The 16,803-nt window shown below is 35.4% G+C and overlaps 1 protein-coding gene across 2 annotated transcripts in view; it reads left to right on the top strand.

Annotated features, from left to right (window-relative positions):
* The window catches only part of LOC144966258 (uncharacterized), a 30,212-nt gene extending 16,771 nt beyond the window's left edge, over window positions 1–13,441 (top strand). The window contains exons 10-14 of one of the 2 annotated variants that reach the window (XM_078902459.1): window positions 993–1,022; window positions 2,452–2,660; window positions 3,493–3,732; window positions 8,069–8,138; window positions 11,470–13,441. In XM_078902459.1, coding sequence (XP_078758585.1) covers window positions 993–1,022; window positions 2,452–2,660; window positions 3,493–3,732; window positions 8,069–8,138; window positions 11,470–11,535 — 615 coding nt within the window. In that variant the 3' untranslated portion in view covers window positions 11,536–13,441. The remainder of the gene's footprint in view (window positions 1–992; window positions 1,023–2,451; window positions 2,661–3,492; window positions 3,733–8,068; window positions 8,139–11,469) is intronic. The other variant, XM_078902460.1, reaches the window with a different exon arrangement.
* The last annotated feature ends 3,362 nt before the right edge of the window (window positions 13,442–16,803 follow it).

The raw sequence follows: 16,803 nt of genomic DNA, 5'->3' as shown, positions 1-16,803 counted from the left end.
GTCAATAATAACGATATGACATTTCAATACTGGCTAAGGTAGGAGGGGAAACAAGATGGTCGATTGGTTAAGGTAATGCACCTAATGTCTTTAAAATGTTGGGGGTTTTTTCAGGCTGGATTACTAAACTCTAATCACTTTAGGCAGGATGCATGGCACAACGTCGAACTGACACAAAGTTCGGATTATAAAACAGTCAGATTATTAAAGATTGGCTTTATCTCTGAACGTATTAATAAGAATGTATTAAACCTTTACATGTTTTGAAAGAGGGAAATAAAAATTTTATGAATTTGAGAATATAATGGGAAAATTTGAAGTTATCGGATGTTTGGTGTTTTTTAATTGTTTGCAAGGGTTAAACTCACATTATTTTTATAATTAAAAAAAATTAATTTGGCTTTTGATTAGCCAAAGTGGCCCACCTCTTTTTTACTGTGAGAGAGAAAATCATTGTACCAACATTTTTTTTAAAAATTGAAATAAAATATTATAACAGTTGATTTTTTAAAAGTTAGTCGGGCTGTGTGATTTATCAGAAGAAATTTCCTCCTAACTTTCCTTTCTCTCTCTCTCTCTCTCTCTCTCTCTCTCTCTCTCTCTCTCTCTCTCTCTCTCTCTCTCTCTCTCTCTCTCTCTCTCTCTCTCTCTCTCTCTCTCTCTCTCTCTCTCTCTCTCTCTCTCTCTTCTCTTCTCTCTCTCTCTTCTCTCTCTCTCTCTCTCTCTCTCTCTCTCTCTCTCTCTCTCCTCTCTCTCTCTCTCTATCTCTCTCTCTCTCTCATCTCTCTCTCTCTCTCTCTCTCTCTCTCTTTTCTCTCTCTCTCTCTCTCTCTCTCTCTCTCTCTCTCTCTCTCTTTTCTCTCTCTCTCTCTCTCTCTCTCTCTCTCTCTCTCTCTCTCTCTCTCTCTCTCTCTCTCTCTCTCTCCCAAATAATTTTTAGTGCAGTGTTATGACTATATTCCTTATTGTTTTATTATTTTATTTCCATCCAGAGCAGCAAGGTCTACAGATACCCAGAGAAGGTAAAAAGGCATAAGTAGTCTGTCTATTGTTAAAATAAAAAATTTGCGACAACAATTCATCATTCATGGTCAAGGTATTCAATTTGTTATGCGGACCCAGATTCAGTTACATGCTTATTATGACAATAGATTGAATTAAATTAACGTCACTCAGTTTGATGGTATTGTTTTTAGGCAGCCATTTTTATCAGTAGTTCTCACTAAATAGTATTTATCTGACAATAAACGTTTAAGGTTATACATAGTTTTGTGTGTTTGTACGTTATATCCGGCTGGCGAATGGTGTGAGTTTTCAAACTAAATCCATAGCATCAGTTTCAGCTTTTTTTATTTTATTAATTGTGACCCATTGTGTCAAAATGATATTATTATCTCAGAATAATCTAGTTGAAGAATATTGAATTCAAATCATAAAAGTCTGGATAGCTCAGTTTGTAGTGCACCCACTTCACATGCAAAAGGACCAAGATCAATCCAGGGTGCAGTCCAGATATTTTTCTGACCCCCCACCCCCCAATCTACTCAGCAGTGATTGGGCAACTAGTTCTGTTACATTTGGCAGAAAGTACTTTGCAGTAGACTAGCATCCTAAGCATATTGTCCATTTCACACTGTAGCTACCTGGATAGAGAGGGGGGTCAGAGAAAATCTTGACTGCACCCTGGATCGATCTCGGTCGCTTTGCTTGTGAAGTGAGTGCTCTACCCACTGAGCTAATGGGACCTCTTACTCATGCTTAAGCACTTAATATAATAGAGCATTTACAAGGGTGAGTAAAAAAGTCCTACTGAGATAATTTCTTTTTCATGTGACGTCATATTTGGCTCAATTGAACTTACACATCTGTACTTTTTAAACCAAAAGTTGAAAATTTTAATTTTGTCAAAGTTATGGCAGTTCAAAATGGCTGTCCCCACAAATGTCCGTCAGCGATCAAACCTCCGATTTTCTGATTACCGGTCAGAAGTGCTGCCAGGTTGGATCCCCAGTCAAGGTCGACTGATTTTTTGAGATGGTTTTTTTTTATTCTATTTTTCTTTCTTGCTTTGTTTGGCACCTTTCAGGCACACGTGTTCAGATCTTTCTCATTATTTAAAGAAGACCATGAAAATAAATCTGAAGATAAATGAGAAACATTGAAGAGAAGGAAAACCACAATCCTCTATCAACAATGATTTTTAACTTTAACTCACTCAACCCTAACACCGACTATGTCCATAGTTTACCCGGGTTACTTTTGCCCCATACCTATTTATTAGGTTGAATAAAACTATCTATGTACCTGCTCATTTTTAATACATTTTTTTCCAATTTGGAAAAGTAGCAAAAATCTCTAGGGTTGAGTGAGTTAATATGATTAGAAGTAACAGGGTTACTATAAACACCAGTAACACTGGCTGTAACAATACTTTACCAATTCATTTTCCAGACGATAAGCAGCCTCTGTGTCATTCCTCCTGTTCCCGTCATGTTGAAAGACGTGTCAAATGTCGAAAGTTGTGCTTCCATAATCCCAGACACAGCACATTTCCCTCTGCTGGATCAATGTGTAGCGAGTGGTGAGGGATTTGCATCTCAGACGTATCACAATGGACTTGAGGAGTCTGTGTTTCTTGCAGATGTCACACAAGTTTTAAAGTAATTCTTTGATAAAATTACCTGAGTCTGCTTGCTTGCAACAATCTCATATTGGTTTTATGTCAGCGTTAGAGTGAATCGAATGCTGAAAATGTTTAAAACCTTCATTATGAAATTTAAGTTAAATTGAAATGCTTTTTTTTATATATATTGAGAAGAATAACTCAGTTTATTCATCTACGCAAAGTGCAATTATCTCAAGTTTGGTTTATTTTCAATTTAAATTGATTTTCCAATGTCTAGATTGCATTAACATTATATCAAATTTTAGGCTGTAAGATGGGCAGGGGGGGGGGGGGCGGGGGTTCATATATGTTGATGAAGAGGAATAAAGATTTTTTGAATGTTTAAATTCCTTCATTTATGAATAAATTATGTCCAGGATTTTTAAAAACTGACTGGTTTCTGGAATTTAATAATTGGTTTGGGAAGGAAGGGAGAGAAAGGTGTGCAAGATGGGCAACATGACAAAAACGTTAATTGCAGAATTAGTCTAATGTTTTATCCCAATCTTTGAGTGACCTTCTTTTTAAAGAACATTTTTCCTTCCTTCCTTTGAATATCATATTGATTATTGTCTAACATCAATTGCATCAGCTACAAAGTACTTGACCTCTTTAAATCACATTGACATAATGAGTGGTGGGTTTTCTGTTAATTATTACTTTTTATTTATTTTGTTTTGTTTCGTTGTTTTACTTATTATTTTTTTAGATAATCATATATGCCAATCGGAATGAGCTCTTTGGAGAAAGTGATTGATAAATATGTGATTTATTCTACTTATTGTGCTATTTTCATATTCTAAAAAACTCCTTGTTTTCCTCCAAAGACTTCAAGAAAGTTTTGCAAGAGATGTGACTCCATCAGGTATGCCAGGGAGTAAAATGAGGACAAAGAAAGATGACATCATTTCCTGTACAAGCAGATCTGAGGAAAGAAGTACAGATGAGTGTAAGAGAGACAGGTCGTTAAAACAATTGCCTGTCTGGATGTCCAGAAAACTCAAGAGAAAATCGACAGAGTCCTCTTTGTCAGGTGTGGAGAGTGATGAGCTAGAATCCTCTTTCAAGTACGTTATACAGATGCAATAGTGTCAAAATAAATTGATATGATTGTTTTTAAAACCCAAGTCCAATTTGATTTACCATGGTCAAAATTATTCAAAATGCTTCATTTATTTTCATAGCTTCGTGCTGGCAAACCTCTAGTCCATGAAAATGTGTACAATGAAAAGCCAAAATGATTAAGATTTTGTAGAGAAATGCGTACAATCCTGCAAAAACGATGATGAAAGCTAATTCTGATGATGGTTAATTTGACCATAATTACAATATGTGTGCTGATTTGGTACAAAACATGTCAGATGTCGCATGAGCTAGTTTTTTATATCAGAGCGAATAAAGGTGAAAAATCGTTATTATCTGCATGATTTTCGTTTTTTATCTTCATTGTTTTTATTATCCATCCAACTACAATCTCACGAAAGGATTTTATCATTTGAAGCTAACAGATAATTTAATAAATTTTTTGTTCAGAGCTCTATCAAAGCGAAATACATTCATATCGGCGATTTTAATATTCAGTTTGATGTTGATCAGAATAGTCTCGTTAAAATTATAAAAAATATGCTGAATGAACATGGCCTCACTCAGTTAGTGACCTCTCCAACTCAAAGATTGGGGCACATCTTGGACTGGTTCATCATTGACACACCCTCGCTTGTTGAATCAATTAAAAATATCAAAAAAGAAATTTCAGACCACAATCTGATTCTGGCAACTCTCAAATGCATCAAAGAGAAAGCAAAGAAAGTCAAGATAGTGTCTCGGGATACCAAAAAAAATAGACATTAGTTCCTTCAAAAACAATCTGTCAGAGGAACTAGGAAGAATGGATATACCATCAGCACAGAAAACAGACGAGGTACTGCGCAACGTCATCGACAGGCATGCGCCAAACACAACTAGAATAATAAATTCCAGGAAACCGTCTCCGTGGTTTAACCAGAGTGAAAAAACTGCCAAAAGGGAAAAAAGGAATGCAGAGGCATCGTGGAGAAAATCGGGCCTTGAGATTGACCGGCTGATATATATAGCAAAAAAGCATAAGTATAAAACCACCTGCAAAAGAGCAAAAAGAAACTATTATAACACAAAACTGTCATCAGTGAGGGACACTAAGGAATTTTTCTCTGTTTCAAAGGAACTTTTAGGGGAAGAAAAGGGCATGTGTCTACCCACTAATATCCCGGTAGAAAAGCAGCCGGATGCATTTTCAGATTTCTTTTCGGAAAAATATCGAAAATTCGGAACAATTTGGACCTCGTGCAAAATGAAGATATAAATTTCCACCCTTTTTCGGGTTCACAGGGATTCTCTTGTTTTAAAGAAACAACTGAAGAAGAAATTTCTAAAATAATTTTTTCATTTTCCTCGAAGTCATGTGATTTAGATCCTTTACCAACTAATATTTTGAAATTATGTCTTCCTGAATTGTTACCTTGCATAACTTATATTATAAATCAGTCACTTATCTCAGGACAAGTCCCAGATATCTATAAACATGCAATTGTAAAGCCTCTCATAAAAAAGCAAAATCTCAATGTAAATGACCTTAGTAACTACCGTCCCGTCTCAAATCTGCCATTTCTTTCTAAAATCCTTGAAAAAGTTGTACTCAGACGTCTTTCACAACATCTCCATGAAAACAATCTATGGGAAAAATTTCAGTCAGCTTATCGTTCTTACCACAGCACAGAAACTGCTCTGTGCTGTGTTGCGAGTGATTTGCTTGATGTTTTAGATAAAAGTTCTGTTTCTCTTCTGACATTGTTAGACCTTTCGGCGGCGTTTGATACTATTGATCACGGTATTCTCATTAAACGACTTAATATAACCTTTGGCTTGTCTGGGACTGTCTTGCAGTGGTTTGAATCTTATTTAGATGGCAGAAAGCAACAGGTTATGATTTTAGATAAACTTTCTCGTCAACATACATTGTCTTTTGGTGTTCCTCAAGGCTCTGTTTTGGGTCCAATTCTTTTTGTTTTGTATACTTCTCCATTATCTAATGTCATCACTGGTCATGGGCTGCGCTATCATCTCTATGCAGATGATACGCAACTTTATCTACTGATAAAACTAAAAATCTCGAAAATATTGTGAAACGTGTGGAAGAATGTGTGACGGATGTGAAAGAGTGGATGGATGCAAACAAGTTGAAAATGAATGAGTCAAAAACAGAAGTGATGATTGTGGGAAATAGAGGGCAGTTGAAGGTGAATGATGGTCTTGAGGTGTTGATTGGGGGTGAAAAGATCAAAGTTTCAAAGACTGTGAAAAATTTGGGTGTCTATTTTGATTCAGAAATGAAAATGTCAGCTCACATTTCTGCTCTCTGTAAATCTTTATACTTTCAATTGAAGAAAATCAGTTCGATCCGTCAGTATATTGCAATTGGAACATGTAAAACATTGGTTGTTTCCCTCATTTTTTCGAAACTAGACTATTGTAACTCGCTGCTTGTCAACTTGCCTCAGGCTTCTATTAAACAATTGCAACTACTGCAAAACAGTGCAGCAAGATTAGTTTTTGGCAAAAAAAAATTTGATCATGCAACCCCTTTGTTGGCCTCTCTCCACTGGTTGCCCATTGAAAAGCGCACATATTACAAAGCATCGTGTCTTGTTTATAAGTGTTTGGCTGGTATAGCACCGGCATATCTCACAGATCACGTGGTCATGTGTAAATTTGAAAATTACACTTTAAGATCATGTAATGACCAAACGAAAATTTCGGAAAAAAGATCAAGAACAAAATTTGGTGATAGATCGTTTGCTTGTTTCGGCCCCAAGATTTGGAATGAACTACCACGTGGTCTGAGGGAGTGCAAGTCTTTACCTACTTTTAAAAAGAATCTCAAGACACATTTTTACTGTATTTGTTTTTCTTGACTCTATATGAATCCTTGATTTGGCTATGAATTGTTATTGTTGTTGTTATTTTATTTTTTTTTTTATTTTTTCACTTAAAATTGATATTTATATTGTAAAGTGCCCAGAGCTTGTGTTTTACACGAGAATGAGCGCTATATAAATGTGTATTATTATTATTATTATTATTATTCAAAACTGACCTAAAATCTGAGTCTATGGTAGAGGAGTTCAATTCAGCGTTAAGAACCGAAACTTTTTCCAAACCCCAGCATATTATATTTTCATTCTTTTTGTCATTGATTGCGCTTTGGAATGTGTCAGTGCTCTTGAATATAAGCTACAATTGATTAAGTATAGTGACTGTGCATAGCTACAAACAAAATGAATAGCATGATAAGCAATGGTCCATCATTCCATTAACTGTCATGATATGAAAAATTGTGTCATTGTCATCAATAAAATCATGCAACTATCGCATATTTCTTTCAATGTATACCTAATTTGCAATATAACATGTCTAAAAGTCAATCTGAAAACTAAAATAATTTTACGAACAACATAGTAACTATGAGTTATGAGTACTGAGAGAGCAATTGGCCAGTGAGGATGAAGCCACACATGAACTTCCTCCTCCTAAAGTATCACGTAATGGAGTTAAAATAAAAGGGAGGGGGGGGGGGGGGAATAAAGTCAAAATCTTTGGTTTGTTGGATTTATTTTTTTATTTTTGGATATGGATGCGGTGTGCATGTGCTGTTGTGAGGATAAAGTTACTGTATTTCAAACAATTTGTAATAAGTATGTATGTCTTGTCTTTAGAAGCGATTTTTCTACATTTTTATATTTGTTACCTCCCTCCCTGAATAAATTCAGTCCTAATAAAGATGATTACAAAATTCAAACTGCATTTTGTCCAGAAATTGTGCTTCTATTCGAATATATATTCCTATTTTATTCAAATTTTTCTGATGTCTGAAAGGTTTTGCCAGAACATCTCACATTATATGTATATATAATATATATTATAATCAACATTTAAATTAATGAATAAACTTATTCTTTATAGATTCAGATGCCACGCTATTAGTTTCATTCATACTTCAACCACTAATTCAACTTTATTTGTTTCCAACATTTCTTTTTTTCTTGTTTTGCTAATTAAGGATTTGTACCCAAAATGTCCATTGTATGTACTGTTTCCATCCAAAACCTTTCCAATTTCCATTTTCATATTTTTGTTAGTATTTTCATGCTCCTAGGCTTCAGGCAGCCCCTACAGCTCTCTAAATATTCAGCATGTAGCCTACAGTGAGCGTTTGCTGTTCAGATTTATACAGCACTTGTTTTTGTTTTGTTTTTTTAATGTTGAACTCATATTTCTTTTTGATACATGGCACCTTAGACTTATTAAAAGTTAAAAGCTAAGACATTACTTGAAATAAAAGACATTTGTTGTTTTTCCCCTGTTTAGATTTACCAAGACTGTCTACCTGATGAGTGAAAGAGAATTGAAAGAAATGGCGATCCAAGTCATGAAACAGGTAAGATGACCAGTCCATGTAGTTTCCTATCTGGTAATAATGTCAAGCAATGTTTAGCATGGTCAGTGACTGGATGGATGACAATGGTAGTAAAAATACAGCCCTTGCATTGTGATCTTGGGCGGTTGGTGATCTCAAAAAACAAAGCACATTGATAGTTTGCTCTTGGAATTTTCCTCGATTTCCTTTTTGATCCAGTACCCTTTGTTTTACCTTTTCTTGGGTGCATTAATTGTAATATATATATATATATATATATATATATATATATAATATTATATATATATATATATTATATATATATATATATATATATATATATATATATAATTTTAAAAATCAAATCTTCCTTTTTACTGGCATTGAAAGAACCTAAAAGTGTCGCAAGCACAGTAAAACCCTTTAAAACAAACTTCCTGAGTTGCTTTCTGTCTTTGTCTTGGAATGAGATTACTCGATTTTGTCCTTTCCCTGGCCGAAGTCTTGGCAGGGAGGGAAACAGTCATATATTTATTTAAGTTTTTTGGGAGATGATATTTTTCTCCTTTTAAATCATCTCTCTGTTGTGTACTGGTATATTTGTTGTTTTGAATATATAATATGAGTATTTGAATGTATTCCCCTTTGTGTGATCCTGTCCTTGAGTCTTGATGAGACTTCCATGTATGTATATATGAGTTGCATTGTACATTAGTACGGCACCTATAAGGTGATATGCTACATCAGCATAAAAGTGTCACAGTCACAGGGAATCCACATATTGGGACCAAGCACGTCTGTTCCTGGCTAGAGTCACAATTTCGTCAATGGGCATAGAATCCAGCCCATGTAGTAGAGTGCCTGCTGGTCTAGTTGTCGAGCTCTTCAAGTAGGCAATAAAAGTTCAACGCAGGAGGCGGTCTGCGTCCATGCGTAAGATATGCCCCGCAAAGACTTCTTAGGTTATGTCAACCTATGCACATTGATATACTCTCCGAATATATATCTTTTCCCTATTTGAACCAGTCCTTTCGTCTTACTTTTCTCATATGCTTTTAATTGCACATCTAGAATTTTTTGACTATTCTATTTTCTGGCACTGAAATAACCCAATTATTAGTAAAACCTTTAAAAACAAAATATAATATAATAATAGTAATAATGATAATAATAATAATGATAATAATAATAGTAATAACATATAATAATAATCAGGGCTGAGAATCTTCCGCCTAAAGGCGGATTTCCGCCTAAATGGTAGTTTATCTCCCCCCATCCCATCAGATTTCCTCCTTTTTCAAATTTGCCGTGTCAAACATTTTCCTCAAACCCACAAAATCACCATTATGTCTTGTGTTATATTTTGACACCTGTGCTCAGTCTCGTGAAATTTGGTGACGGTCCCGTTTTTATGACGTTGGGCCAGACAGAATGGCACCAGATGTCACAATTGACACAGAAGACCAGTAGTGTTCTTTGATTAGTTAGTTGATGGTTGAAGGGGAAGGGGAGGGACAAATGGGTCTGGGTTTTTTTCCCCCTGTTGTAGGTACCTAATGCCTTTTTAACTCTCTCTCCTCTCTCTCTCTCTCTCTCTCTCTCTCTCTCTCTCTCTCTCTCTCTCTCTCTCTCTCTCTCTCTCTCTCTCTCTCTCTCTCTCTCTCTCTCTCTCTTTTTTTTTTCCCCTTTGCCTTTCTTTCTATTTCTCTTTTCTTCTTCTTCTTCTTTTTTTTCCGATATAGAATTTAAAAGGTCCATACATAAGTTGTTCTGGTAAAGAAGTCTTTCCTCTCCCCCTCTCCCCCCCCCCCTCTCCTCTCTCTCTCTCTCTCTCTCTCTCTCTCTCTCTCTCTCTCTCTCTCTCTCTCTCTCTCTCTCTTTCTTTCTTTCGCAACCACATTAAATCATCTGGTATATAGAGATTATATATTAGAACAAAGCAATGGTGATTGGCTTAGTTTAATCTTTTTTCTTTTTACCTTTGGACTATTCTATGGCTTTAAATTTGAGAGATTCTTGGGTTGTATTTATAAGCTAAATAACTACTACTAGGTTTCTTTGCTTGTGTTTGATCGATAGACCGAGCAATTTTCCTCCTTTTTGACAAATTGCTATTATCATCACTGAATAGAAAAACACTCACCAAAATCACTACATCAACATCTCTACCACCACTACTATTACAATCACCACCACATCATCATCCCTACCACCACTACTACTACAAATAGCACCACATCATCCCTACCACCACTACTACTACAACTACCACCACATCATCAACCCTACAACCACTACTACAACCACCATCATATCATCATCCCCACAACCACTACTACTACAATCACCACCACATCATCATCCCTACCACATCACCCCTACCACCACCACCACCACTCCATCATCCCTAGCACCACTACCACAACTACCACCACATCATCATTCCTACCACAGCTACTACTACAACCATCACCACATCATCATCCCTACCATCACTACTACTACAACCACCACCACACCATCATCCCTAGCACCACTACTACTACAACCACCACATCATCATCCCTACCACATCACCCCTACCACAACCACCACCACTCCATCATCCCTACCACCATTACTACTACAACCACCACCAAACCATCATCCCTACCACCACCACTACTACAACCACCACCAAACCATCATCCCTACCACCACCACTACTACAACCACCACACCATCATCCCTACCACCATTACTACTACAACCACCACCAAACCATCATCCCTACCACCACCACTACTACAACCACCACCAAACCATCATCCCTACCACCACCACTACTACAACCACCACAACATCATCCCTACCACCACTACTACTGCAACTACCACCACATCATCATTCCTACCACAGCTACTACAACCACCACCACACAATCATCCACACTACTACCACATCATCCCTACCACTGCTATTATTACAACCACCACCACATCATCATCCCTACTACAACCACCAAATGTTGTAATTACACTTTCAACTTTTGCAATTCCACCGAATTGTGTCAGAAATTGCTGCAAGACAAATTTTGGATCGCATCTAAGTAAATTTGAGTGAAATTCAAATTTTTGGATTATGGTCGCATGGATGGGTCATGATCTTCACGATGAAAAATTTCCTCCTTTTTTGTGACCAGTCATTCTCACCCCTGAATAATAATAATAATTATTATTATTATTATTATTATTATTATTATTATTATTATTATTATTATTATTATTATTATTATTATTATTATTATTATTATTATTATTATTATTATTATTTCATCCTCTCAAATCCTTTTCTTGTCTTGTCTCTTTTTCAGGCTGGGAAGACAGTGCAAGAGGAACCAGTTGATGACAATATCTCACCCAACTCAGGTGTTAGATGAGCAAGGCTGGTTTGCACGTACTGATGATCGTATTCACCCCTTCCTCTTTACAGTGAATTGGTAGACTATTGGTACAGTAGACTCCGGATAAGACGATGCCCAGGGGAACAGAAAAAAATATTGACTTACCCGAAAAACATCTTAACCGGAGTGTAACCAAATGAGCAAAAATATGTGTGAATAAAGCAAGCCAATCTAGAATAATTATGGCCCTTCATGTTGCACTTTCCACTGACGTTGCTTGGTTGCATCAAATTGACCAGAGAAGTAGAGGTCCCTGTTGTGGTCAAACTTCTTGTAAATCATTGTGACTGAATTAGCTGGTATGCCAGATTCCTCTGTGATGATTTTCTGTAGCATCGCAGACTTTTCAACAGCATCGATCAGCTTGATCTTTCTTTTCAGCAATAGGGTTGTCAACCTTCTGTTCGCCATTGTAGTTGTAGACTTGCCTTGAATTCTTGGTAAAATTGATACTAATTAAGTAAGAGGGTCATTAGATAGGATGGCCTGGGATTAGAATTTTTTTTTTTTTTAAATCTTGACTTGAAATTGCGACGTGGATAAATCAAAGCTATTCAATACTATTTATGTACATTGTGTGTGGACGTCAGGACAGACCTGCCAACCAGTACGATTAATCATATTTTAGTACGATTTTCGTGGATTTAATACGATTTATTTAAAGATGTGTGATGTGAATGATCTTGATGATACATTTGATGCATTGATACACACCTGTCGTACACCAACTGTAGACCGTGTTTCTGAATGAATGATGTATCACATTTAATACTATAGTTATCTTTTCAGTTGCTTATATGATGCCGGTTTTCACCAATATTTTTCTCATACATTTTTGAGGATTTGCATAGAACTGTGCATATAAGCTTGTTTTATACTTTAAATAGTCTCAGACCACATTTAAGCTTTTGCTACTTATTAAATAGAAAATTCTAAGTGAAAATTTAATTGAACCAACATCTTTGACTATGAAGCCTTCAATTAAAAACTATACTGGTAATTAACTCAAACATAAATGGGTTATTTCCCTTTATAATAACTAAATTACTCTATTTTGACTTATACAATTTATAATGATCTTTTTTTCTTTATTATTTTGTACGAGTCTTGAATTACAAAGTGGGCAGCTTTAAGAACGGTATTTGGTTCAAAATGAATTTTTTAGAACCATTTTAAAAGTATTTAACTTGTCTCTGCATATTACATACTTTGCGAATTTCCCATCATTTGACCAAAGTAATAGTATTAGTAGTATATAGAAGTAATAATGTAGTAGTAGATAGTAGGAGTAGTAGTAGTGAATGCTCAAAAAAAAAAAAAAAAAGAGAGAGAGAGAGAGAGAGAGAGAGAGAGAGAGAGAGAGAGAGAGAGATGTGGATCATTAGATAACATATATGGAAAATATCTTGCTACTGTTGCAAATTGTCATATATTGAATTGAAGACCACTCTCCCAGATATTTTATCTCAAAACTTTCTCATAACTGATGTACTGGGCTAGCAGCTTTCACCATCACAACTTCATCAGCATCTCTTACCATCAACATCATCACTTCTACAACTGCCATCACAGCATTGTCTATGATGTTCGCATGGGTGTACGATCCGATAGTGATGTCGTTTCTTCTTCTCTTTACTAGCCTATCCTGCTTCTTTGGTTTGTGATTGTATTTTTGACAGGGGATATTTTTTTTCTGTAAATCTTCTGCCTGTTTGTTCTTGGTTATTTATAGTTTAGCTTATGATATCTTTAGGTTATGAATTTGATTTACATTTGTACTATTTTTGTTAGATTGCTTGTTTTTTTGTTTCAGCGGTCTCTCATATAACCTCAATTGTGTTGGAAGAGACCTAAAGCAACAAACAAAAAAAAAACAAAAAAACAGCATTGTCACTGCCACAACCACCACCACATCACTTCTACCACCACCGCCACCACAGCTTCATCATCATCACCACCACCACCACCACTCGAGCACCATCGCTACAACAACCAACACTTCTTCCACTGACACTAGCATCAATACTACCAACATGTTAAGGGTCTTTTGGTCATTTCTTTGAGTGTTTTGAAAGCAATTTCCTTTGATATTGCAATTTCTGAGCCTTATGCTAATTTTAAATGGCCATTAAGTTTTAGTTTCTCGATAAATCAATAATTTTGTAATCACTAGAGATTGCTTGAATGATGAAGATGAGAGTTTATTTTGATTTGGGATTGATGTTAGCTGTTATCTACATTATTGTATAGTGCGCACTTTTTTTCCACATGTGCAAACAAAATACACTTTTTTTTGCTAAAAAATACACTTTTTAGGGTCATGGAATACACTTTTCATCCTGGGAAGGTGGCAGGTCTGCAGGCAAAGCATTTACATCACATTGGTTTGTGCCAATCGTTCACAGATATTGTTTACCTCACATGAATTGCCTTTAATTTGGACAATAAAGATTATTATTATTATTATTATTATTATTATTATTATTATTATTATTATTATTATTATTATTATTATTATTATTATTAACCAATGAAAATTGTCTTACTGGTAGCTTTTTTAACCAATGGAAATAGGCTACTTGTTTATTTGTGATTTTATTATGGTCATAAGTGATAAGAACATCGACTTAAGCGACATCGACTTATGTGGAGTCGGTTTGTTTTTTCTAATGTTATATAGGAAGAAGGGGAAGGGACTTATGGAATGTTTTGTGAGGGGTCTGTCAATGGTATAGTGTATTGGATAATGAATATATATATATATATATATATATGAACATTTACACAGCGCATTTCCACGGATTTCTTATTCTCAATGCTTTTTTTTATACTTCCATTATTTCTCCTGGGAGTCCTTATGGAACAATTTTCCACCTCAAAAAGTACAAGTTACCTATTACCTTACTCTTGTACCTTAGAGGAACAATATACAATATTGTTTCGCCCCAGTCTTGATGTTGAAAGCTGGGTGGGGATCCTGACCTCCCATAGTGGGCGGGGAGGTACATGCTGTGTCTTCTATCCCCCTCTACCCGTTTTCCAATTGTTTCCTGTCATTGTCTTGGAATGAGATTACTTAGTTTTGTCCGGACCCTGGCCGGAGTTCCTTGGCTAGGAGGGAAACAGTCGAATGTATAGTTAGAGTTTTGGGAGATGATATTTTTTCCTCTATTATGCATTGTATTATGTTTAGTTTACATATTAAATTATTTGATTTGTAAACATTTGAGTGTATTCCTCTTGGTTGGGACCTGTGCTTGTGTCTGGATGAGACTTTTAGGTGATCTCAAACTAAGTACTTTGATAGTGTGCTCTTGGAATCTACATCTGTTTCCTATTTGAACCAATTCCCCTTTGTCTCTTTTCTTTTGTGCTTTAATTGTAATTTAGAACTTTTTACTATCCCATTTTCTTCCCTTTTACTGGCGCTGATATGACCTTAATGTGTTGCAAGCGCCGTAAAACCCGTAAAAACAAACAAACGATGTTGAAAGTCTAGGTTGTTTTCTTAATATTGTACTTTGTATTTCCATGTAGTGCCATTATTACATTACTATTAAGACTCTTTTTTGATCTATCACCATGACAGTATAGGCCATTCCTGATACCAATTCACTACATAGTGTTTTTTAAATGCGTTACCCAAAGACACAAAATTCTAAGAAGTTTTCCAATCCCAATGAGTCACCCATTTAGTTACTAAATATGCTCAATATCCCTGTAAATCTGCCACCAATATCAGAGTTAATCAATTAGAGAATAAAATTATTGAACAAATGAACCTATATTATTTTTTATACCTACATTATTTACTTTGTCTATTGCGTCAGATTCCAATATCCTGTGTATTGTTGTTTTGTTTTTTTAAAGGATTAAACAATCTCAATTCTGCTTGTGAACACAACACATTTGTTACAGAATACCAGAATTGTGCTTCAAATCAGCAACTTTTTGTAGCCAACACTGCAAAACGGTTAATTCGAAAATTCTTAAACTAAAACTAACATTAATCCAAAATGCTACCTATTCCCAGATTTTTTACTAATAAATTAGTCGGGGTTTAATCTGAAACTTAACTACAGCTTAATCCAAAAACGTCTTTTAATCTTCAGCCTGAAGCTTTGGCCTTAATGGAAGAAGAAGAAGAATCCGACACTATTTTGCTATTCTGGACGGCAATTATTTAAAAAATAAAATGATAGCATCACTTGACATTTTGTACTATCACAAAATTCCAATTAGATGAAGAAAGAAACCTGGGTGGGGTTCCTGACCTCCCATAGTGGGCAGGGGGGTACATACTGTGTCTTCTATCCCCTTATAACTGTTTTTTTAACATGCTTTCTGTCTTAGTCTTGGAATGAGATTACTTGGTTTTGTCCTGGCTCTGGCCGGAGTCCTAGCTTAGGATTGAAACAGTCAAATGCATAGTTATTGTTTTGGGAGATGATATTTTTTTCCTTGTAAATCATCTCTCTGTTATGTATTATTATATTTGTTATTTTTAATATATAATGTAAGCATTTGAGCGTATTCCTCTTTGTTGGATTTTGTGCTTGTGTCCGGATGAGACATAGGTGATCTCAAACTAAGTACATTGGTGGTATGCTCTTGGAATCGACATCTAATCCCTATTTGTTCCCAGTTCACCTTTGTCTTACTTTCTCTTGGGTGCTTTAATTGTAATTCTAGAACTTTTTACTATCCCATTTTCTTCCTTTTTACTGGCGCTGATATAACCTAAATGTGTTCCAAGTGCCGTAAAACCCTTAAAAACAAACAAACAAGAAAGATACCGGGAACCCAGAGTTGACGATTTTCCATTTATATTTGGAATTCTTTAAGTTAAAAAAAAAATTGAATATTTTCCATTTATATATGGAATTCTTTGTTAAAAAAAAAACTGTATATTTTCCATTTATATATGGAATTCTTTAAGTTAAAAAAAAACTGTATATTTTCCATTATATATGGAATTCTTTAAGTTTTAAAAAAACTGTATTTTTTCCATCAATGGGCTCAACCTTATAAAGTGAGCCAATTAGATGATAAAAAACCTCCATCCATGATAGAAATATTATTAAAGTAAAATCACTCTTGAGTTATAGCTATCCTCAACTATAATGTCGTGCCATTTATTGAGAGTTCAGATAGGGGTCAGTCAATGTGATTTGAGTAAAAGTTCAGTAAATTTTTTAAGCAATCTATTCAATTGCCGCAACCCCCCCCCCCCCCCCCCCCCCC

This window comes from Berghia stephanieae, chromosome 2 (genome assembly GCF_034508935.2).
Source record: "Berghia stephanieae isolate SIO BIC M18660-M18661 chromosome 2, UCSD_Bste_1.3, whole genome shotgun sequence".
NCBI classification, from domain to species: Eukaryota; Metazoa; Mollusca; class Gastropoda; order Nudibranchia; family Aeolidiidae; genus Berghia; species Berghia stephanieae.
The sequence above is the reverse complement of the archived record's forward strand: the minus strand, read 5'-3'. Positions and strand labels throughout refer to the sequence as shown.